Raw genomic sequence first — 23,041 nt, forward strand, 5'->3', positions numbered from 1 at the left:
TTTAAAGGACTTGGGATTTACTGATCAGCGTTTAGCATCTTATAAAAATTTAAGAGTTGCTGAACAAGCATAACTGTATACAAGTGAAATGTATAGTATTCAGCTTTTCTGTTTAAAGCATGGTATTCCACTTTTGGTTTTGTGTTTTCCCTAATTCTGTAAAAGCAAATCAAAATGCAGAAAGCCTAGGCAGAGTCTCAGATGTTGTGGAGACAACCCATTTCATTTTTTTTGTCTCCATTTATTTAAGTAAGAGGTAATGAAGAAAAATACTAAGCTATTTTTACTCATATGTTTTAAGTTTTTTAAATAAAGGGAATCCATATTATGCTATATAAATAGACAAAATGCAATTTACTCCATATTCATTAAATAAAAATGTGAATGTCTATCAGCTGTGAAATATCCTAGCACTGTTATCCTATATAAGGAATTCTTGTCAAAATTCAGTACAGCTGTGTGATCTTTCTTTGGTGTATGTTCTCCTTCTTACTTTTTCCATTTAAGTTTTTAATACTGACAGCATATACTGCATTTAAGAAATCATCAGTGGGACACCTAGCATGTGTCCTTATCCATCCTAATCCTGTTTTCCTGTAGCCATTCTATTGTAGAAAAATTAAGTTTGTGACAGAAGTGCCTAGAAGAGAGAACTTGTCTAAAAAATATGCATGGACAGCCCTAGCTTTTAGATGATCAAACTGATGAAGTGCATATGCTTGGGAAATTAAACTCTAGCAGTACCCAATGCAGTAAACAGCTTTAGAGACTTGTTAAACAATTCAGCTTTGTTTGAGTTAATTACTCTGAAAAGCTATCTATTGTGAATTAGCTAAAGAGCAGCAGAGATAATTATTATACAACAAAGTGTTGTCACACACTCCTGTGTTCTTCTCTCAAGGGTTTAAAAATTCTCTCATTACATGCTATGTTACAGTGGCATTATACTGGGAAAATGGGACAGATATATCTAGAAGCAAGTATTTGCAGACACCAACCTCTGGTGGCTGTGGTAGAAATGGTGCCCAACCAGATTTACAAGCTGGTAGCTATATGCTTGGGGGCAATGTAAAGATCTGGAGTTTGGGGGAGGAAGGGGGGAAAACAAACCCAAACAAACAAACAAAAATCCCAACAAAACCAGTCACAAACAGACAAAAACCCCTCTCTATTCAGACTGAGCCGTTTGCATGTATAATATCTGTAACTTCTGCTGTGACAGAAACAACCTTGTAGCTCAGTCTCCAGTTCCCTTAGCAATGCCTTTTTTTTTTTTTCTTTTTTCCCCGGTGGTTGGCAGATTCCTTCCTTTTCCAGTGTCCTTATGTATATATATTCACTCATTCTTCTCTTGTCTTCTATATCTTCATTTCAAACAGCTTAGCTGTCAGAGAGAAATCTGCTGGCCTCTGTGACAACTGAAAGCAATTTAACAAGTAGCTCATCTAACAATATGTAGCAGTTGCCTAATTGGAGTAGAAAATGCCAGCTTTAGCTGTAAGTGTAAACAAGCTCTAAACCTAAATGTAGCCAGCTGCAGAAAAACTAATTATCTTGAGAAAGGAAACAGAAAAATGGCTTGTGTAAGAACTTGATAAAATGGACTTGTTTCAGCTAGAGAAGGTCTGATGGACAGTCCTACTGTAACATAGTAATTGTGTGTATTACTGTTCTCACTGTCCATCTTGTCTCCCTGTTTGAAATTACTTTTAATGTATTGATGACAAAACAAGTTGCGTGAGATGTCTCTGCTGCTCCCATTTACGCTGGGGAGTTTATTACTTAAGCCACCACTGTCAAAATTGTAGTTATTCACAGTAAAATTTAATGTTTTGTGCTGTTACGCATGCTTACTTCCTACTTGTCTTTTCTACCAACTGTACCCTCTAACCACTATTTGAAAAGTGGAAATGCTTATAGTGTGAACTTGGTACTGAACTAAGTTCAGGGCAAATTATTTTCCATAATTTTTTGTGCTTCTGTGGTTTGCATTATTTTTATACACAAACAGAAATGGACTCTTACTGATGACTTACAATTATGGAATAAAAAAATATGTGTTTTGGGGAAAAAAGGGTTTAAAACCTTAAATTTTGTTTACTTTTAATCTGATGAGCACATCTATTTATTTCCCGGTCTAGCTTCAGGTGCTCCCAGTAGTGACATAATCACCTAAAACAGTGAGGGTAATTAACTAATTGAAACTTAGGCATGGCCTTTTAGCATCAGTGTTGTTCAATTTATTAAAGCAAACAAACAAACCCAAACAACAACAACAAAAAAAAAATCAACACATTGACAGGGATTTATTTGGCTTTTGAAAAGTCTGTTGGACAAATAAGATCTGTAGCATGAGGATAAATAATTGAGCTGAGTACTAACTTAGCATTGATAGCTTTATTCTCCTGTTTATACAGCTAGAGTTCTTAGACATCTATTCAAACTGTTGCCTATAATCATATATTAGGACATAGGAGAGACACTGAAGCTTTTAAGTTAACATTAACTGTATAGTTTGTTTCTTCATTACCTCATACATTCAACTTTCAGAAAACAAAAAATATCTTGTTACACTTTTTAAATTATCTATCTCATAATTTTAAAACTTCGATCTGCCTATAGTGTTCTCTTTCTTGGTTTCCTTGATCAAGGCTTTTTCCCTACTCCACTCTCACTTTGTGTTGTGCTTTATTTTTATTACTTTTTCCAGGGGAATGTAAAAGTTTTAATGGTTCACAGGTAAAAATTCTTCCTCAGATGATGAGTGAGAACAAGAGAAAGAAGGATTTCTACTCTTTTAATCTGTTTCTTCTCTGTGACAAAGAATTACGCTTTTAGTATAATGAAACTGAGGCTGAGTTATATTCGTAAGTCCTATCTCAAATAAAATGGGCCATAATACAGCCTTTCTAGGTGTCTAAAAAAATTTAAAAGTTAGTGTACATGTGGGAGGTGGTGAGGGAAATAAATTTGAGCACTCTTGTTCCTTGTTTTTTACAATTTTCCCACCCCGACTTCGGGTCTTGTAAAATGAGTATATCTTTATTGACCTCAATTTCCTTCTGAAGTTTTTGGTTTCCATCAAACTGAAAGGAAACAAGGATGAGGAAGTACTTCCGAGGATTTTCTCAAGTTTGTTTTCTTCTTTTAATGTTCCAGTCCTCTGAGCATCAAACCCCTCCCCCTTTTGCAATTATTCCACTGGAAATTTGAAAATGCGTTTTAAACCAACCTTAGATGGTCATGATATTTTTACTAGCCACAAAAAAAAAAAAAAAACATGCTTGTATGGAATGAAAAGCAAGAGAAAATAGTGCTTTGGGTTTGGAGTCGTCCTTTTTTTGTTTTGGTTTGTTGTTTGTTTGTTTGTTTGTTTGTTTTTTCCTTTATATAGAATCATAGATTGGAAAGATCATCTAGTTCCAGCTCCACTGCCGTGGGCAGGGACACCTTCCACCAGACTAGGTTGCTCCAAGCCCCGTCCAACCTGGACTTGAACCCTTCCATGGAGGGGGCAGCCACAGCTTCTCTGGGAAACCTGTGCCAGTGCTTCACCACCTTCACAGGAAAGAACTCCTTCCTTAGATCTCATCTAAATCTACCGTCCTTCAGTTTAAATCCATTACCCCTCATCCTATCAATACCCTTCCCATTAAAGAGTCCCTCCCCACCTTCCCTGTAGCCCCTTTAAGCACTAGAAGGCCGATAAGGTCTCCCCAGAGCCTTCTCTTCTCCAGGCTGAACAACCCCAACTCTCTCAGCCTGGCCTCACAGGGGAGGTGCTTCAGCCCCCTGATCATCTTCGTGGCCGCCTCTGGACTCGCTTGAGCAGGTTCATGTCCTTCTCACACTGGGGGCCCCCAAACTGGACACAGTATTCCAGGTGAGGTGTCATGAGAGCGGAGTAGAGGGGAAGAATCACCTCCCTCAACCTGCTGGCCACATTTCTCTTAATGCAGCCCAGGATCTCATTGGCTTTCTGGGCTGCTAACACACATATATAGATATATATAAAAAGATCTTTGGATCGTTTAAAATAGGAAAAAAAAAAAAACTTTTATTAGTTTTTAAGTTATCTTACAGCTATTTCAGCTCTTAACAAATAAATTGTTTTCCTGCTATTAATACAAATGAGAATAAGGACTAGTATTCAGTGGAGGAGAATGTTAATTCTGTACTGAAGATGCTGCAGTCTACACTGAAATAAATACATAGCTGTAAAAAGAGTAAGAAGTGCAAATATGTTTGTGGAAATAAACTGCTAGCCTTTAGAATGAGAGAAATGTGAAGACACTGTGACAAAATGCTATTGTATGGGAAAGACTTCACTAAGCCTTCAGAGTAGGTAATGAGACAGCTTTAAGATATAATTCTGGACAAGTAATCGCCACAAAAAAAACCCACTCTATTCTAAAGCCCTCAAGAAAGGGGGCTTTGATTGCCCTTAATTGCTAATAGACCCTAACAGCAGTTTTAGGATTTGAAGATCTCAGTGCTGCTCAGTAACAACACTAGTTACATATTCCTCAAGTGGAGATGAATCTGAATAAGAAAGTATTAAGCTAACCTGTAACAGGTGTTTGAACCTGTAGATAGTACAGTAGATTTTAATAAAATTGAAAGTTAATTTAAAACACAAACCAGAATTTAAAATCAGAATTAATAAAATCCAAAGTGCAGGGGGCTTAACAAAAAGGTGACCGAGTTGGCAATATTTGTAGAAGTATTTAAGACATTTCAAACAAGATGAGTGCATGGATCATCATTCATTTGTATGATGTCATCATTCCTCTTTTCATTCTCCCTCCCTTCTAATCATACTCATTCTTGAACAGGAATATTGAAACACAGCTTGTCAAATACTAAGTAGACCCTTCTTTCAATGTAATATTACAATGTGTTTAGTTGAAAAGTGTTGGGAATCCATCCCACTAAACTCATGGGTACCACTGAATGATTGTATCTGGTTTCACTGAAAATCTAATCATTTTCTTGGTACGTTGGAAAGGACAAACTGTAAGGGTGGCCATCATCTACCCTTTTCCATTCTCTTAAATTTTCATGTTTTTCACAAGGGGGGAGAGCTGGGAAGAGAGCTGCTGCAGGAGTTGGTTCCAGACACTAAGCCATAGGCAAGTGTTAGCTCTCTAGGGATCTACCTAGTGAAATCTATTACTCATTTGTGCTCCAAAAAAGCCTGGTGGTCATAAGGACCAGGTGCAGATTGTCATACACTAGTCTTACTTCCTCACATGTGAAAAAGGTGGGGTGAAAGAGAAATTACTTCACTCCTCCATCTTGTTGGCTTTCTATCAATGTGATGACTGGCACAAGTTATTACAGACTAAGGAACCATGGGCTATGGGTAGAAAAAGGAACTTTCATTCAGAAATAAATCTTGAAGACCTGGCTTTATTTATCTAATCAAGTGTACTGAGTCACTAAGTCAGAAAAAGCAATGCTTAGGAAAGATTCCATAACTACTGACTTTGTTTACTTTGTAGTCATTTCCATTATTTGAGAAGAGGGAGCAAGCTCTGTAATCTAGACTTTCTCTTTTTAGTGAAGTGAAGCACTTGTAGTGCTGTAAAGTGTCAGGAGAGAGGTTGGAATGAAATTACTTGAGTTGCAACATGCTACCAGACACGAATGGTATATACCCTAGGGATGGGGAGCTGGCTTCTATAATGCGGCTAGGCTTCTGCAAGAAAAAATCTGGGAATGTAGTGAAAATATGCTTTTTCACGAACATCAGAGGATAGTAGAATTTTTCTGTTTAAAGATAACTGAAGAAAGCAGCAGAAATTAAGGTCAATCTAAAAAATTCGTTACTGTTGTCTACGCTAGTATGTAGTGACCAATAGTATTGTCAAAAAGAGTACTGGAATGAAATGAGCATATTTTACTGCTTCCCATGATGGTCTCCAACAGTTTGCTGCTTGAGGATTTTCTGAGCCAGAGGACAACATGTATCTCTATAATTATCTGATCTTTTTTCTTTCATTAATTTGTTGTTTGAATCTATGTAATTGTGCAATCTGGAATAGAACTATACACTTTGAAGTTAATAATGAGGGGGATGGATTGGACACTAATATTTGCAGAAGAGAGAAATTTTTCTATTAGTTGAATCAGTAAGATTGGGCACTAGAGCTGTGTGGTGGGTTGACCCTGGCTGTATGTCAGGTGCCCACCAAAGCCCCTCTATCACTTTCCTCCTCAACTGGATGGGGTAGAGAAAATACAATGAAAGGCTCATGGGTCAAGAGAAGGACAGGGAGAGATCATTCAACAGTTATCACAGGCAAAACAGACTCAACCTGGATAATTGAATTTATTGCCAATCAAATCATAGTAGGATAATAAGAAATAAAAACTAAATTTTAAAACACCTTTTCCCTATCCCTCCCTTCTTCCTGGGCTTAATTTCACTCCTGATTTCTCTACCTCTTCCCTCTCAGCATCACAGAGGGCCAGGGAATGGGAATTGAGGTCAGTCCATCACCTGTTTTTTCTGCTGCTCCTTCCTCCTCAGGGGGAGGACTCCTCACGCTCTTCCCCTGCTCCAGCTTGGGGTCCCTCCCATGGGAGACAGCCCTACATGAACTTTCTTCAATGTGAATCCTTCCCACAGGCTGCAGTTCAAGAACTGCTCCAGTATGGGTCCCTTCCATGGGGTGCAGTCCTTCAGGAACAGACTGCTCCAGCGTGGGTCCCCCCACAGGGTCACAAGTCCTGCCAGCAAACCTTCTCCAACGTGGGCTTCTCTCTCCATGGGGCCATAACCCCTGCCAGGAGCCTGATCCAGTGTATGCTTCCCATGGGGTCACAGCCTTCTCTGGGCATCCATCTGCTCTGGTGTGAGGTCCCCCCTGGGCTGCAGGTGGAGTTCTGCTCCACTGTTAAGCTCCATGGGCTGCAGAACAGCCTGCCTCACCATGGTCTTCAACACAGGCTGCAGGTGAATCTCTGCTCTGTTCCTGGAACACCTCTTCCCTCTCCTTCTTCCCTGACTTTGGTGGCTGTAAAGTTGTTTCTCTTGCATATTCTCACTCCTGTCTCTGGCTGCAATTGGCTGCAATTTCCCTTGTGCATATTTTTTTTTTTTTTTCCCCTCCTTAAATATGTTATCACAGAGGTAGTGCTACCATTGCTGATGGGCTCAGCCTTGGCCAGCAGTGGGTCCATCTTGGAGCTGGATGTCATTGACTGTATAGGGCATGGGGGAAGCTTCTAGCAACTTCTCATAGAAGCCACCCCTGTAGCCCCCCCTGCTAGGAGAACTTTGACACACAACTCCAGTACAAGGTATTGAAACAAGCTAAACGAACTAAACTGTAATAGTAAACTATATTTATTAGCTCTCCATAATTTTGCGATAGGAAAGCTCCTACCTGCAATAAGTGAATTTGTAACAAAATAATTCATCAGCTGCTCCAGTCACTGAGCAATGTAGCACGACATTTCCATTATTCTGTGATGGTTATCTCTGGAGTAAAACAAATGACCAGCAGTAAGTGACTGTCCGTTCTTTGCTAGGTTGGTTATCATCATTTTTTTCCTCTGTCCAGTGTGACTTACCTACTGTTGAGGGAGACAATCCTGCTGAAGACTGAGATCAAGCAGCGGGAATTATGCAGTACTCCAAGGAAAAGGATTGTGCTTTCTGATTACACAGAAGACTACTTGAGTTAAAAAGTTCTGCCTTTGTGGAAAGCACTCTAGTGTGTTTGTTGATTTGAGATTGGAAAACGATCCTGAGAAAGTCAACATGTGAACAGAGGATGATTGTACACGATCTAACACCTCATGTCCCTGAAGTTACTCTTACATACCATACCACGTCAGATTAAAGTAACTATAGCTTGATTTCAGGAACTTGGATATCACCTGAACAAAAATGTGTGTACCTTGGGGAACGGGAGAGTATTTAGGATCACCAATTTTTTTTTTATGTTCATGCTGATGGACAATTTGATGTCTTCATGTTGATCAACCAAAAAGTACATATTTTTCATTACTGCAGCTCAGTAGAGCCCTCAAATTATGTATCTTCTAGAGTTAGTTACCAATATCACCTTTGCTCCACTTCAATTTATGAAGGTTTTTTGGAGGAGACAAAACTCTCTTGCCCAGGATTTGCACGTGAGCTATCTTTAAAGACTCTGTCTTGCTAGTCAATGAAGGGAAAAGTGATAGTGCGTCTATATTGTATAGAAATAAAGAGGGGATTTATATGTATATTGGGGATTGTTATAGTTTTCAGGTTGTAGTCTCAATCTCACTTGTATGTAATAAAAATGAGGAATAACTAGAACATGGTCATATTCTAGCTTACATAAGTGAAAATGTACTTTAATATAAACTTTTTAAAGGAGATAGCAGACTTTCTTCAAGCCTTAGTTTTGTCCAGATAATATCAACTGTAACACCGTGCAATAAGTGCCTACTAAGAATAATGCCTTTTGTAGAAGGTATGACACTGAACTAATCAGAGCTTGGATTTGATCCAGCATCACTCCCTCTCTTCCTATGCTTTTCTGTGGAGACTTGTTTTGGGGGATGAACTCTTTTCTTCCATTTGGAGAAAGGATAGCCAGGTGTTTCCAAGGGATTTTGTGGAAAATATCCCAGTCTTGGAAGGGTTTGGTTAACCTGACAGTTGTTTGTGGGAGGCTGCAAGATGTTCTAGCTGACCTATGGACTCGGGTCTTCTATGTGCTCTGAGTCCTGCCCTGCGGGAGCACAGCGGTAGGTTGCCAAGGCTTTCTGAGTCTCAGGGAAGCATTTCATGGGAAAGACAAAATTTCTGTGTAAGATTGTGAAACTGTAGCAGGTAGAGGTGCCCAGGCACTGGCAGCCTGTGAGGGGAGGCCGGGGCTGCCCCGTGCCGGACACGGCCGGTTCCAGCCGGCTCCAACCCACCCACCGCAGGGCACGGCTCGGCCCCACAGACACCCTGGGGGTGCTTTGAGGGAAAACATATTTAAGAAAGGAGAGAAAATGCCTGAGAGAGGAGGGAAGCAAAAGGAGTGACAAACAGCAGTGGGAACACCAGGGTCGGAGGAGGAGGAGGAGGTGCTCTGTGATTGAGCAAATGTTCCTGAAGGACTGCAGCCCACAGAAAACTCCCGCTGGTGCAGGAGAAGAGTGAAAAGGTAGGAGCAGCAGAGAGGAACCGTTACATACTGACTGTAACCAGCCACCACCACCAACTTGCACCACTTGTTGCCTCCCTGAAGGGACTGAGTGTAACCTGCAGTGGTTGTGTGCAGGGAGGAGAGAAGTCTGGAGTGAATGTGAGCAGTGGAGGAAGGGTGTTTTTCCTAAGTGTTTTAATGTTTGCTTCTTTTTGCTTTGTTCCTATTTTCCAGTACCTGAGATGGTAAATCAATATTTCAAGTAGTTGGCAGTAAATTAAGTTAATTTTCCCAAGCTGAGTGTGTTTTGCCCACGCAGTAGTTGGTAAATGATCTCCCTGTCTTTGACCCATGAGATCTTTCATTCCGTTCTTCCTGTTTTTCCCCCACCTCGCCCACCCTCGTCCTGCTGAGGGGAGAGTGAAAGAGCATCTGTGGGGGGAGCTTGGGTGCTAGCCAGGGTCAACCCACCACTGAAGCTAGAAGCGATTCAGTCTCTGCCCAGGGTTTAATCACTCTTACCAGTAAGCAAAGGAGCAAGATTATATGAACATGTGCCATGTCTGTATTCGAGGTATGCTTAAGCATGCTTTGTGTTTAGGCACCTGGAAGCCATGCTATGTTCTGTACCACCATTCTGAGCTGCAGGTAGGAGAAAGTTTAAGGATACTGAAAAATAGCTGTAAAACCAAATATACAGTCTGCTCAAGATGATGACAGACTGGAGAGTTAATAGTTTTACATGGCTGGAAGCTTTACCCTCAGCTCCTTCTTAAAAGGTCTGATACTTGTTTGCAGTAGGATAGCAAGAGATAACATGGCAAGCCAAGCTACTGACATATTGCAGTCATAACCTTGGTAATGGTATAGCTCACATGCTCTTCCCTACTCTGTGCACAAGGTTGGTTTATATGTAAAGGAATTCTTCCTGTGGGGAATGTTGTGGAGAAGAACGTGAATAGGAGACAACTCATTCCAAATATTTATTCTGTATTCTTAGTTTGCCTTTAAGAGTAATGTTTGTTGGTTTTATAATCATCCTTTAGATGCTTTTTTTCTTTCCATAAAATAAAACTTCAGAAATGAGATTCATAACTTTTAACTAGTAGAAAGAAGAGCATTCTTGAATATCTCCAGTATCTGATTACTTTTGTTAGTCAACAACCCTTTTTATGTCACATTTTTATAAGCTTAGCCATTAGCTTTGCAGCAATGTTTATGACATTTAGGACATAACCAACCCATCTCTTCTTAGCCCAAGACAACTATGCCCCCAGGCTGGAAAAATCCAGACTTAATGCTTGAGACTGGGAGATTTGTTGATACACTGAGATTATACAGTTGTGCGTACACTTTTTTTTCCTGATGCGGTAACAGTTTGCTAATCCTGTGCATGTATGTCAAAACAAAGACTGATGCTTGAATTATGGTTTGTAAACTACTTAAAGATGCATATGTGCTGAACAAATATGTAATTTGGGGACTCCCATTTAAATAGATCAACTTTTTAAAATTGTTTTGAGTCATCATTCATTTACACAGTAAAAGTTGTTACTGTTCTTCTTTGTAAGATTAAGTGTTACAGGTAGTCCCCCAAATTCTGTCACATGTAACTGTTTTGTCCTGTGAAGTTAATATCCCAATATATTTACTGTTTTTATGACTGAAGGATTTAAGCTAGTCAGGACTGCTGCAAATTGAGTTTAATGTTTTCATGGTCATCTTTGTTTTACAAAACCTAAGTATAAAGGGAAAAAAGGGAAAACTTGAAATTGTTCAGAAGGGAGGAACTCAAGAAACATTTATACATCCTTGTAATTTAAACCTATCATCAATTAGCACTTCATCATTAATCAGCCTGGGTAGGGAAAAAAAAAAAATCAATGTAAGTACTGCCAGTTCAGTGATTTGGCATCATCTTCATAGAAAGGATCTGTTGAAGAATTATTCCAAGTTAATTTTTAGTGGATCTTTTTTCCAAATCACATAATTGCTCTTCATCTTTCTGTATTATTTATTTCTTTTCCTTTATTATCCTTTAAGCATCATCAATATCAGTTTGAAATTTTCTGGCTTATTCAAGAAAAAACAATAACTTTCTAATATGTTCTCAAACCAAAACTATTGCATCCTGATGATGAAAGCAACTGTCATGTAGCTTTTGAAAAGTGCCTTGAATATTCTGAAATGTACTTTATCATAGATATCTAAGATGATCAGTCATGCTGAACTGTTTGAAGTGTGCTATCTGAGAACAGTCAGGATATAGTTAAATTGCATATTTGCATACAATGTGTATAGTTAAATTACCTATTAGAAACATAGATCACTAACAAGAATTATTTCTGTCAGACACAACCACATTTTAAATGTTTAGGTATTAATCCAACCAAGCTGCAGCTTGGTAATAAACTCTAATCATCTGGGATCTTCTAGCAAGTTTGTGGTTTGGCAGGTACACAATTAACCTCCGTAAAGATGTTTTTACTATATGTTATTTTAACAATTCTGTCTGTGTGTTTTAAAGGGGCAAATTGCTCCCAGGAAGGGAAGGCTTAGTGCTGTGTCTGTACTGCCTTACGTAGCTGGCTGAGTGTAAAAAAAAAAAACAAAAAAAAAAACAACACACAACCATGTAAAATTATTCTGCGTCATCTGGAGACACCCTGCACAACCAGGCCTTCTGGGTCTCCCTGTGGTTGATCTCAACTGTTGTCACTACTGAGCAAAAAAATGCAGTCTGCTGTTTGGACTGGTTTCATGTAAGTGGAGCAGAGATGCATCTCTCATTCCTACAGAGCCACTTCTTGTCTGGTGAACAAATGAAAAGTTTATACTGCCACTCTTGTATGTATTTTTCAAAACCTTTTAAAAGGGAAAAAAATCCTACAAAAACAGTCTACTGCCATCATCACAAATAGTTTCCTATATAATGAAGTAGCTGGAAAGCTGGCCGCTGGCACTCTTTCCCCCACCACACCCTCAGAAAGTAGCAGTGAAAGAATGAGATGAGCCCTCTTGGGCAGGCTCTGCTGAGGCTTAGTCAGTTGTGGCTTTCAAACTTCCTTTATCTTTGCACCCTTCGGAACAGCATAGGCAGTATTTAAAAGGTCTGCAAATGGACAAATCACAGTTCTGTGATTCTTTTTCTATTGTTTCTATCATTTCATCATCAGTTTATCTCTCCATCCATTCATCCATCCATCTTTCATGAAACGGTTCTTAAAGAAGTAGTGTCTGCTTATGCTGAATGGCGAAAAATGTGTAGAATGTCTTGAAATATCACTGTAAGTGAAAGTTGCTTCTGAAGTTAGGGCACAAGAATTGTCTGACACAGGGAAAAAAAATCTATCTCTGGTGGAAAGAACTAACCTGTGAAGTATTTGTTTATTTTGTAGCTGCTACAGAGTTTGGTGCAATTTTGTTGGTCGTAGAATAATTTCAGTGTTCTATACCTGACTTTTTCTCACTTCCTTTTCCTCTGTAAGGATTTTTTGAGACCACTTATCATCGCTGTAGTTGAGAAAATGTTTGAGAAAATCTATACTGTGCTCAGTAACCAGACACTGTTTTTTCTGTTTTGTAGGTAGTGACAATACAGTTCTGTCTCCAAGGAGGATGTACACAGTGAATCTTCCTCCGGAAGGTTACGTTGCAGTTACTTCAGATGCTATTAGTATTTCAGTTTCTGAAAACTCAGACAGTAGTGCTGACTTAGCAGGTAAGTTTGTATGGTTGTTACTATGATGAATTTTTCTCAAGAGAAACTTCATAGCAGCTCATCAAATTGATCCAAATTGCAACAATTAAGTACTTAAACTGTTGCTGCCAGTGGGTGTCACTGTTTTGCAGCATAAGCAAAATAAGGATGTACATCCCTATGGGTTCATTTCCATTGTTAAGAGTTTGAAGACCAGATTCAACATTTGGTTATAGCCATGCAGTGCCATTGATCTTACTGAAGTTACATCAGGTGTAACTGAGGACAAAGTCTTCAGCTCCTCTCACTCAAGTGCCATGTGCATATTATGCCTGCTTACAGTCATATTATTTTTAAGGGTAAATGTTAGATAAAGATGTTTTAATAATCTTACTCCTGATGTTCTGAGGACTTGGGCAAAGACTTAACGACCTTTCAAATTTACCTCTCCGAATTAGAACAAACGTTCACCTGATTGGAGTTGATGGGGGGAGATACCAATTCTTTAGCCTTGAAAGACTTTCTAATGAGAAACTGTGACCAGGTTACTTCAGAACCAGTATTGAGTGTTGTCAAAGGATACAAAAGAAGCAGCACAGGATCTGTAAAGAAGTGGACTCTGAGTTGACTTCAGTTAAAATCATGGTTTTCTGAATGACATTACCAGAATTAAATTGATTCTGTCTGTCTTAGAAGTCCTGAGCTTAGATAACACAAATTCATTTAGTGTTTTCAATTGGTGGAGATACATCTTTTTCCAAAATTGTGTATCACTGTCATTTGCTGCTAGGGGCAGTCTACAGCAAAGAAAATACCCAGGTGAGCCTGCTGAAGTAAAACACTTGATAAGCAGGGTTTATTAAACTACTGTATCTATTTCAGCCTAGAGACTGCCTAAGTGTTAGGAAAACCTGAGATACAACCTGCAGATACAGAAAGGCAAATGCTTCTTGCCTTTGAAAGCAGTACCCACAGGCCTGAATTTTCATCTTGGAAGTTGGGTCTGCGCTATATTCTGAGCTCTGTTCAGAATCTGAATACAAGTAAAACTATCAAAGTAGCCCTAGAGACTGAAGCAAAGTACAGTGGGACTGGTGGCACATTAAGAATGTTCTTTCTTGGTGTGAAATGGCTTAAAGACATTTTTTGGATTGGGGAAGGAGTAACTTTTTATCAGAGTAACATAACAGTAGATCTTGATACTGTGGGGATTATGGATAGGAAGTTGTTATAATGCACAGCTTCCAGGTTGTGTTTTTCTCTTTATATTAGATAGGATTCATGTTCAGAATCCAGAGTCTGTTTCTAGACTATCCTTAAGTTTCTTTAGTTACACAGTTCTCTTAGAACAGTTCGTTGGGTTTCTGTTTCCCCACGTCAGGTTCAAGCTGCTTATTCTGATATTGAAGTACCTTTTCTCTCCTTCCATGTCATATAATCTCTGTTTATTCTTTGATGTGATCTCCTTTCAGATATTAGAGGGTCGCTCCCCTTCTTCTCTATTTTGTTAATAAGACTCAATGAAGTCTCATAATACTTTGTAGGTAAATAGACCTATAACATTCACTTTTGTACTGGGATTTAAGTGACTATTAATAAAATATTAGAATGCAGACCTCGGTACACTACTGCAACTGAGGTATATCCTTATTAATGTATCAACCCAGAACCTTTGTGGCAAATTTACTCAGCTGCTGTTTAAAATCTTTGAATAAATCAATATATGGTACATACTAGATGCTGATATATTGCATAGCAGTAAAGTAGAATAGAATTAGGATTGTGTTATTTAGTCCCTTTTTAGGGTCATATAAATTTGCCTGGTTTTACAATGGATAGATTATTGAACAATGGCTTTACTTGCTCATTTATTACATTTAGTCACTTCCTCTTGTATTTCAAAACAAACATACTCAACCATGATAGCAATAAGTAGTGTTCTGGTGTTGCTTAGTGACAGTATTGACTGTTGATGGTGATATCTTTTAGCTAATCCCAGTTTCAGTGTTCAGGAAGAGTAGGTTTTAGACTTCAGCCACTTTTTTAACAGTTAATAAATTCCTATGTAATTTTGGGAGGCTTATTTTTGGATTGGTTTGTTACTTGACTTTACAGTTTACCACGGAATCAAGAAAAATTAAGTTTGAAGTTATCTTTGGAGGTTTTTAATCTATGTTCTCTTTGCAAGGTAGGTTTGACTATAAATGTTATTCTTGCCAGGTATTTGCTTAATTTGTTCTTAAACCTGCCTGTAGAGAGATTTTTCTTACATGCCCTTTTCTGTTTGCTCTAGTATTTCACTACCCTTTCATGCTAGATCTTTCTTGCTGCAGTTTAAGACCCTTATTATTTGTTCTGTCTAAAAATGGATTGCAGAGTGAGAGATCTGTGCTAACTCTGCAAGGTTGAGGGACATGGTTCAGTTTACTCATATGTATGCCTTTTGTAGTGTTTAATTTAAGCATATACATAAAATCTATTGCAGGATGAAGGCTGTGATTTCAGGCAGTGCCCATAAAATACAAAAGGAACAGTTTAGATAATCACACTGTGGATTACTTAGTTTGCTCACTTAGATTTAGTTGTATATCCCTTACTTAGGTCTTTTTTTTAAAAGGGTAAAGGAAAGCTCCAATGAGAGCCTTTGACACTGAAGAAATAAGAAGGAACGTGTATGTCTGTATGTATGAACTTTCTGTATATACAAAATAAATCTGTTTTGTTTAGAAGTGGCTCAGGTATTCCCAAGGAACCAGCCCCATAAGGCGGAAATGCAAATCTAGTGTTGCGTTGGTTTACTCCTAATACTATTTATATGGTATATTTTGAAGGGCAACCGGGTACCTTCTGCTGTGTTTCCTAAAAAGTGGAGCATGTTGTATATATGCTGAGTAACAAAAGGCTGCCTTGTTAGCCTTTTCTAGCCTTTGAACCTAGAAGTATGGGAAATAAATTGTGTGGAAATTCAAACAAAAAGAAACCTGACACAGAAAATAATTTTATTGTTTATCAAACCTGTCTCATGAAAATAATCTGTCCATATTTGGGGATTAAAATTTTTCAGTTGTAACTCAGTTATAGATCAGTGTGATTTGCAATGCCTTTTCAATAAATTAAGAAAACCAAATCCATGTCTTGCTGAATTAATATAACAAGATTATCAAGAGGAATAGATATGCCATGGCTGATAATACATTGTGTTAAACTCATCTGTGGAAGAATTAAATACTCAGTCACTAGAATATGAATTTAGTCATCAGTTGTTTTTGAAAAGTTATTTAAAAGTTTAAGTTAATTACAATTATAAATTAAAATAATTTCTTGTGAGCTCTAAAAAGTTTGGCTTTGTCCATTATTATTATTCTTTAAACTAGTAGTTACATTATGGTTGATACTGTCAGAATGAAATTAATCTTGTCCAGGCTAGCTTATGAACAAGAGAAGAAAAAAACAAAGCAGGTCTGTGTGAATCTTTCAGTATGTCTTTCTCCATTTGTCTCTGCATGTTGTTCTTAGCATTTCAAATATTTTTTCAAATATTTTTAAATAGTGTTCTCTGTTGTGTCAAATAAATTGTGGCCAGTTATACACTTAACATTATGCAGTCACCTTGTGATGCATGTGGAAATTACTAATGACACTGGGATTTAAAGTTCTGTGAAGCATCTTGACTTCCTTGTATAATTCTCCTCCACGTTTCCCAGAAGTGGGGGGAATAAAGCTGCTCTTCCAGGTTTGTTTTCTTCATGGAAGCAGGTGACTGATGAGCCTGTAGTAATGATAAGAAAAATCTAAGACTGCCTTGTATTTCAAGAAAATAATGAAAACTAGTTTTATCCAACATTCTTAGAATAATAGATTAGACTTAGGTGTCTTCATTTTTAAAAACTCCCTTGACTATTTTGACGGAATTAAGACACTATGATGGTGTGATCAGGTCAGCCTTCTGTTGACTGAATTGAGTAACAGGAATTAGACAGTCAGGGGAGGAAATAATGCAGAAAATTTATTTTTGTTTTCACGTGATTTTAATATTGACTTTGGTACATGTTAATGCATTGCTAACTTTCTTTTAGCAATAGGCTTTACACTTTTGACAAAAGCATTAAAAATATGTAATGTTCAAGGTACAGAGAAGTTATCATCCATCAAATTCTGGTCGTAAATTCATTATCCTCATAGATTAAAGTTCTTAAATCAGAGATCAAAATCAATTTATTATCTATTTCTTGAGAAATATTTCTTCAGGGGTAGTCACCTGAGAGATATACCACTGTGTTCAAAAGGGTGTTCTATATGAAGGGAGAATCCAGGAAACTTTTAATTATGTGTTCCCTACTAGGAAGCAGTAGCTTAATTTTGATTTAGTTTGGTTTTCAGTTTCATAGGATGAAGTTAAATTGTAGAGTTCTTCCTTCTTATTTTAGAACAGGTGAAACAATAGGAAATACTGTATCTTGCATTGAAATACGAATCCTAAATATAGAACCTTATTCCTTCCAAAAGATAAACTTTGATTTTATTTCTCTAGCAACATCTCTTCTTGGATACTCTAATTTAAGCCATAATAATAGAATATAACATGTAAAATTATTTTCTTTGTGCACAAAACAGTGTGCTGGATTATAGTTTCTCTCTGAGGTGTTTTATTATTAAATCCATATTTTTATGTAGGGATGCAAAGTAGTATTTGGTGTTTCTTACACTCACAGCAGAGCAAATTCCTGACCCAGAGACTGTGGAAAATAAAAAGACTCTGCACACAGTAGTTTAAGAATATGCAGTAGTTGAGAGCACCTGAAAGAGTAGATAAAGAGAATTCAAAGAAAAGTGTTCTTAGGGTATTTTTTTATGTTTAATTTTATACCCCTATTCATGTTGTGCTTGTCAAGTCTCACTCATTTTTTCCTTCATATTTTTGAACCGCAATGCAGTCTTCCATCTGATAATAGTGTTGTTACTATCTTGATATCAACCTACCCAGTTTTGATGAAACCCTTTATATAGACAAAAGGAGCAAGACATAACTGTGCTTTATCCTGCTTCCTAATGGGTACGTTATGAGAGAATTTTACCTAGGAGGAAGAGTCCAGTTGGATGTTCCATTCTCGTACTGAGAAGCAACCCATTTTTTTTCTACCTTTTGGCAGCTGGCAAGTCTGAAATAATGTGGAAGGTGGTACTTCTGTGGAGCATTTCTTCATCTAGTTAAATTTCTTCTTTGGCCTGAAGAAGTGCAATAGTACATGGTAGATGCATACAAGTGAGATGTCAATGTAGCTGGTCTTTGGACTTTTGTTTTCTTTTATTTGTTTCTGTCAGAAAAGGCAGTACTGAAAAGAATTGCTACTGCTGCAGCAAGAGGTTTAAGCAGAGGGAATTCATTTAGAAATCTCTCTCATTTACATATGAGTAAATCAAGTTATTCAAATGAGATGCACCCCAGGAAGTTATTAGCCATGTCAGTGAAGGATAGTGACATGCGGGAGGGGTCCTTAGCAGACCTCCCAAAAACTACTACATATCTTGAGTTTGGTTCTGCTGGCAAAAAATGTCTGGACTTACTGATCAGCAAAAGATAGATTTGGTAAAGGCATTATCAAGTAGTCTCTTATCTGTCTGTAGTGTCTTCATTCACTTAAGGCTTAAGGCAGACATTTTAGGAAGACTTAATTATGCTTAAACCTGTGTTTGTTGTTAAGGAGATGCTAGTATGAATCACGTGTTGACTACTTACATTCTTGGCAGGTGATTGGGAATGTGATACATTACAGAACTGATATACACAGCACACCAAGGGAACAATATATTTTAAACAGCTGAGGCCAGCAGTAAACCTTTTTCACTGGCAGGTAGCACCAGTCGTGAAACTCAAGCATTATGAATCTTTTTGTAGCCTTCAAACCAGAGGGATCATTAGACCGTGTAATTTAATCTTCTGTACTTGTTAGGGAGATCTTACCCCATATTGAGCTCAGCAGTTTGTGTTTGGAAAAAAAAAAAAAACACACACATGCACATTTCAAAGAAGTCACAGAGGATCCATTACTTTTTGGTAATTTATTCTAATAGTTAATTGGCCTCACTCTATTAAAAAAAAAAAAAAAAAGATAATTTGAAAATTGCTTTTTTCTGCCTTTCTCTATTTGAGTAAAGAGCCTTTATTAAGCAGTATTTTCTTCCCACAAAGCAGCACAGTAATCAAGTCACCATCACTCTTTTTTGATTAGATAAATAGATTCATTTGTGTATTGCTCTAAGATATTTACTTCAATCCTTAAGTCACTTTTGTAGGTCTTTTATGTATCTGCCTTTTCACAGTATCCTTTTAAGAATATAAACTCCAGTATTGCATGTGGTATTTGTGGTTTCAACAACACCATGTGTGGAAATAAAATAGTCTTTATGTTTCTACCCGCTACTCTGTTATTTTAATATGTCAAAAAATTTCTTCAGCATTTTCCTACTGCAGCATTCCACCAAAAACTCTGCTTATTTGATACATTGATACCTTGGTTATTGCCAGAAGTCAATCTCTTCATGTTTTCTGATAAACAACTGCATTTGACCATGTTTAAAATTTGTGTGGTTTAGGGCCTTTTTTTTTTGTCTGGTTGGTTTTGATTGGTTGGTTTTTTTAGAACTAGGTTACCAAGTAGTACTTATGTATAACTTCCCTGTTCTCATTGCTTTTTTTATATTAAAAGTAATTTTAATATTAATTGCTGATGAAAAAGCCAAGTAACTGCAGGTTTCCTGACAGTCTGTGCAGAACTGGGCTTTCTCAAATATACAGTTGGGTTTTTTAAGTCATCTCAGAATCTCAGTGCTATGAGTTCATAGGCTTGTATGTGTTGCAAGAAGAAGTATCCAAAGCTGTAAATATTTTTTTTTCCCTATATATTAATAACTCATGTCTTACATTTGCCATTCTAGGAGTCATACCATGTAATTTCAGCATTTCCCAGCATCCCAGTTACAACAGATTGCCCAGAATTCTTTACCATTGAAGAAACTAATACTATATCAGAGTTTTAAATGCTTTCAAACATATTTAAGGAGGGAGTATCAGTAGAAGAAAGTTAAAAGAAATATTGTATTAAAATATTCTTCTACTTCTAACTCCACATCAGTTCATTCGTGCATACAGTTATCTCAGTAGTGTTACAATACATATTGTCTGTGTAGTATTTCTTACCTATCAATCAAAATGTTTAACAGTACTCAAAGTCCACCACTACCTATTTTAAATAAAAGAGAGATTTCCATTCAGGAAAGAATGGAATAAACTCAACTTATACAGAAGACTAAGGAATTTAAGCACACGTACAATTGCCTTTCTGAATCCGGTATCAAGAGAGAAAGAGCTCTGGAAAAAAAAAAAAAAAAAACTGTGAATTAGGTTGTCTTTTAGTATGTTCTGTCAGCTGCTCCTAGACTGACTGTCCAGAGTCTTGGGGGAACTTCGACCATGTGGTGATAAGGATTCTGCATTTGCAAACAAGAAGTAATACAGTTCTTTCCATCCAGTTTTATTTCATTAAAAAAAAAAAAAATCAAACAACAAACTTATTAAAGGGTGCTTACAGATAAAAACCATATCTAATTTAGGACTTCATTAAGTACGCTTGAGTAATGGCAAATGCTACATAATCATGTCCAAATAATGAGTTGCTAAAGTACAGCTCTTAACTTAGCGTAATAATCAGTGTTTTGCAACGCAGATACACCAAATCGTATTTCAAATGATAGTGTTAATAAATTAATGTGATTGATATACAGATGTCCAGATTTTTCTTACAACTTGCTGAAAAAAAGAGTTTTCCTGTCCCACGTTCAGCTACTTCTGAAACTATTCTCTAAGGTTTGTTTCTCTTTCCTCCTTTCCTACACTTGTTATCATGGGGTTTTTCCTCTTCTAGTAAAGATGGTATGGACTTGGAGCTTGAAAACTTATGTGTAAAAGAGTTACTACTTTAAAAAGGCATTTTCAGTAATTCAGCAAGGAAGAAGCAATGATTATATGGTGGTTCTGCCTCTCTTGTATTTCTAATGATTAGGCTAAGTCTTTTAAAATTTCTATAAATGAATTCCCCTAGTTAATTTTCAGTGTTCTGGTTTTAATTCTCTGCCAGTTTGCATGTTTATTATTAAAACAATATCTTTGTGCATGATAAAGTTATAGGTGATAGCATTCTGTAATTTAGCTCTGTGCTTGCAGAAATTAATGTAAGACTCCCAGCTTGTGAATGACAGATTTTCCTGAGCTCCCAACAGCTTCAAGCATTCTCACCTGTATGTCATTCTCAGAAAACAAGCCATAGCAAGAATGACACCTCTGTTAAAGCTGTTAATATAAGCCTTTTCATAATGCTGCTAGTGTTTATAGATTAATCAATAACTTGGAAGGAGAAATGTCTGTGAGGTTAAGCAACTTTGTCCTCTACAGCCAGTTTCTCCTTCAACTTAAATGTACTTGACATTTTGGAACCACTTACAGCAAAAGATGCCACAAACAAGTAGAGATGTTGGATGACTATAGCTGAAGAATTCTGTACTTCAGATGTTTTCTCCTTGAATATCCTTTCTGCAGAACTTGTATTTGTTGATAGATGCAATGACATTGCTAATAGATAAAATCACCATGGGTTTCTTTCTGAAATTGAATAAGATTAAATACACATTTTTATTTTCAGAGTTCAGATAAAGTGTTTAATCATTTGTTATCTCAGGCTTAATTTTTAAAAAAAAAAATCTAGATCCAGTAGTGCTAATATTTACACTGACACTGTTATCAGTTGACTTAGATCATTGAAAATAAACTGCAAGGTTAAAAAAGACCTAAATCAACTTCTCTAATTCAATATTGCTTTGGAAAATTTTTGTAATCCAGTTCTATCTGAACAGGAGGAGGTTTCATTTTTAAAGTGACACCTGATTTAAGAGCTGTCCAGAATTGTAGTCGTGTTTAACTTTTATTGCATTGACTTCCAAGGAATTAAATGTATGCTTAAAAGGAGATTCTTGCTGATGTACCATGCTGCAAAAGCTAGCTGATTAGCGTGATCACTTCTTTTTGGAAATCTTTCTTTAGTGTACTACATGTGATACAGATTATAAGCATTTGAAGTAGGTGCATCTTGGGCAATCAATTATAAAAAATATCTCCAGACTGCAGTACCGTGTAGCAGTATTATAAGCTATTTCAGTGATCTGTCAAGCAGCCAGCTAGAATCAAGTAATCACCTCTTGACTTCACAACAAACAAGTCTGAACCCCCTGAAGGTGAGTGTGAAATTCGCCAAGAAATTCACTGCTGCCCACTGAGGTTTTTTTAAACACAGGGTTGGGCTATCAATTTTAACTGTAAGTATGAATCACTAGTTTAGGTTTATATACAATGTAGAAACCAGTCATTCCTAACTACCGTTGTCTATAACTATTTACATCTTCTAAATGCCAATATATCCACAAGCATATGGGACTGTTGCAGAACACATGCATTATGGTATGGATTAGGAGTTGTTTAATGTCACTGAAGTCTTCAGTAGTTCTCATGTGATAGTTTCTAACATTAAGACATTGGTAGACTCCCCATTTAAAAAAAAGGGAGGAGAAAAAAAAAAAAAAAACAAACAAACAACAAACCACAAATGAAACAACAAAAAAAAAAAAAAACACCACCACCGCTCCACACACACAAAATCCAAAAAACTCTGAAAAATGTCATTGGAAGTAGAATGGCAAAGAATTCTACCCCAGATTTTTTGTCCAAACTTGTGTGTGGCATTAAGAAATGCTGTCAATGCTGAAAATGTATTAAGGAAAAAATAAAGTTTCTAGCAATGCAATACACTGATAATGCTTTCCTTTAGCCGTGGCTGCATGTTAATGGTTTATTAAAGATCTTTGATTTATATTTCTACAACTATAAATAAGTATACTTATAGATGCTATAAGTACTAGTTAACTTTCTGCATGCTTTTGAGAATGCCTTGAATACTTGAATAACAAAAATGTACCTTTGAAATGAGATCTCATTCCTATGTGTTTCTGTAGTGCAGAAAACAATGTACCCTTAATCCTGGTTTGTGCGTTTTACATTTTAACAAGGTAAAGAGAACACTCGGTTGGAACCCAGAGGGCAAATGTGTGCTTAAGCAGAGTAAGAACTTGACAAGTATGTTTTTAATGAGACATG

At 37.1% G+C, this 23,041-nt stretch overlaps 1 protein-coding gene across 4 annotated transcripts in view; it reads left to right on the top strand.

Annotated features, from left to right (window-relative positions):
- ERICH1 (glutamate rich 1) overlaps positions 1–23,041 on the top strand; it is an 85,590-nt gene that overhangs the window by 23,722 nt on the left and 38,827 nt on the right. For all 4 annotated transcript variants that reach the window (XR_006166426.1, XR_006166427.1, XR_006166425.1 and 1 more), the window contains exon 3: positions 12,727–12,861. Coding sequence is in view for 1 of the 4 variants with exons in the window: in XM_042803188.1 (XP_042659122.1) it covers positions 12,727–12,861 (135 nt within the window). In the remaining 3 variants the exon portion in view is untranslated. The remainder of the gene's footprint in view (positions 1–12,726; positions 12,862–23,041) is intronic.

Source organism: Tyto alba, unplaced genomic scaffold (assembly GCF_018691265.1).
Source record: "Tyto alba isolate M040663 unplaced genomic scaffold, T.alba_DEE_v4.0 Super-Scaffold_40, whole genome shotgun sequence".
Classification (NCBI taxonomy): domain Eukaryota; kingdom Metazoa; phylum Chordata; class Aves; order Strigiformes; family Tytonidae; genus Tyto; species Tyto alba.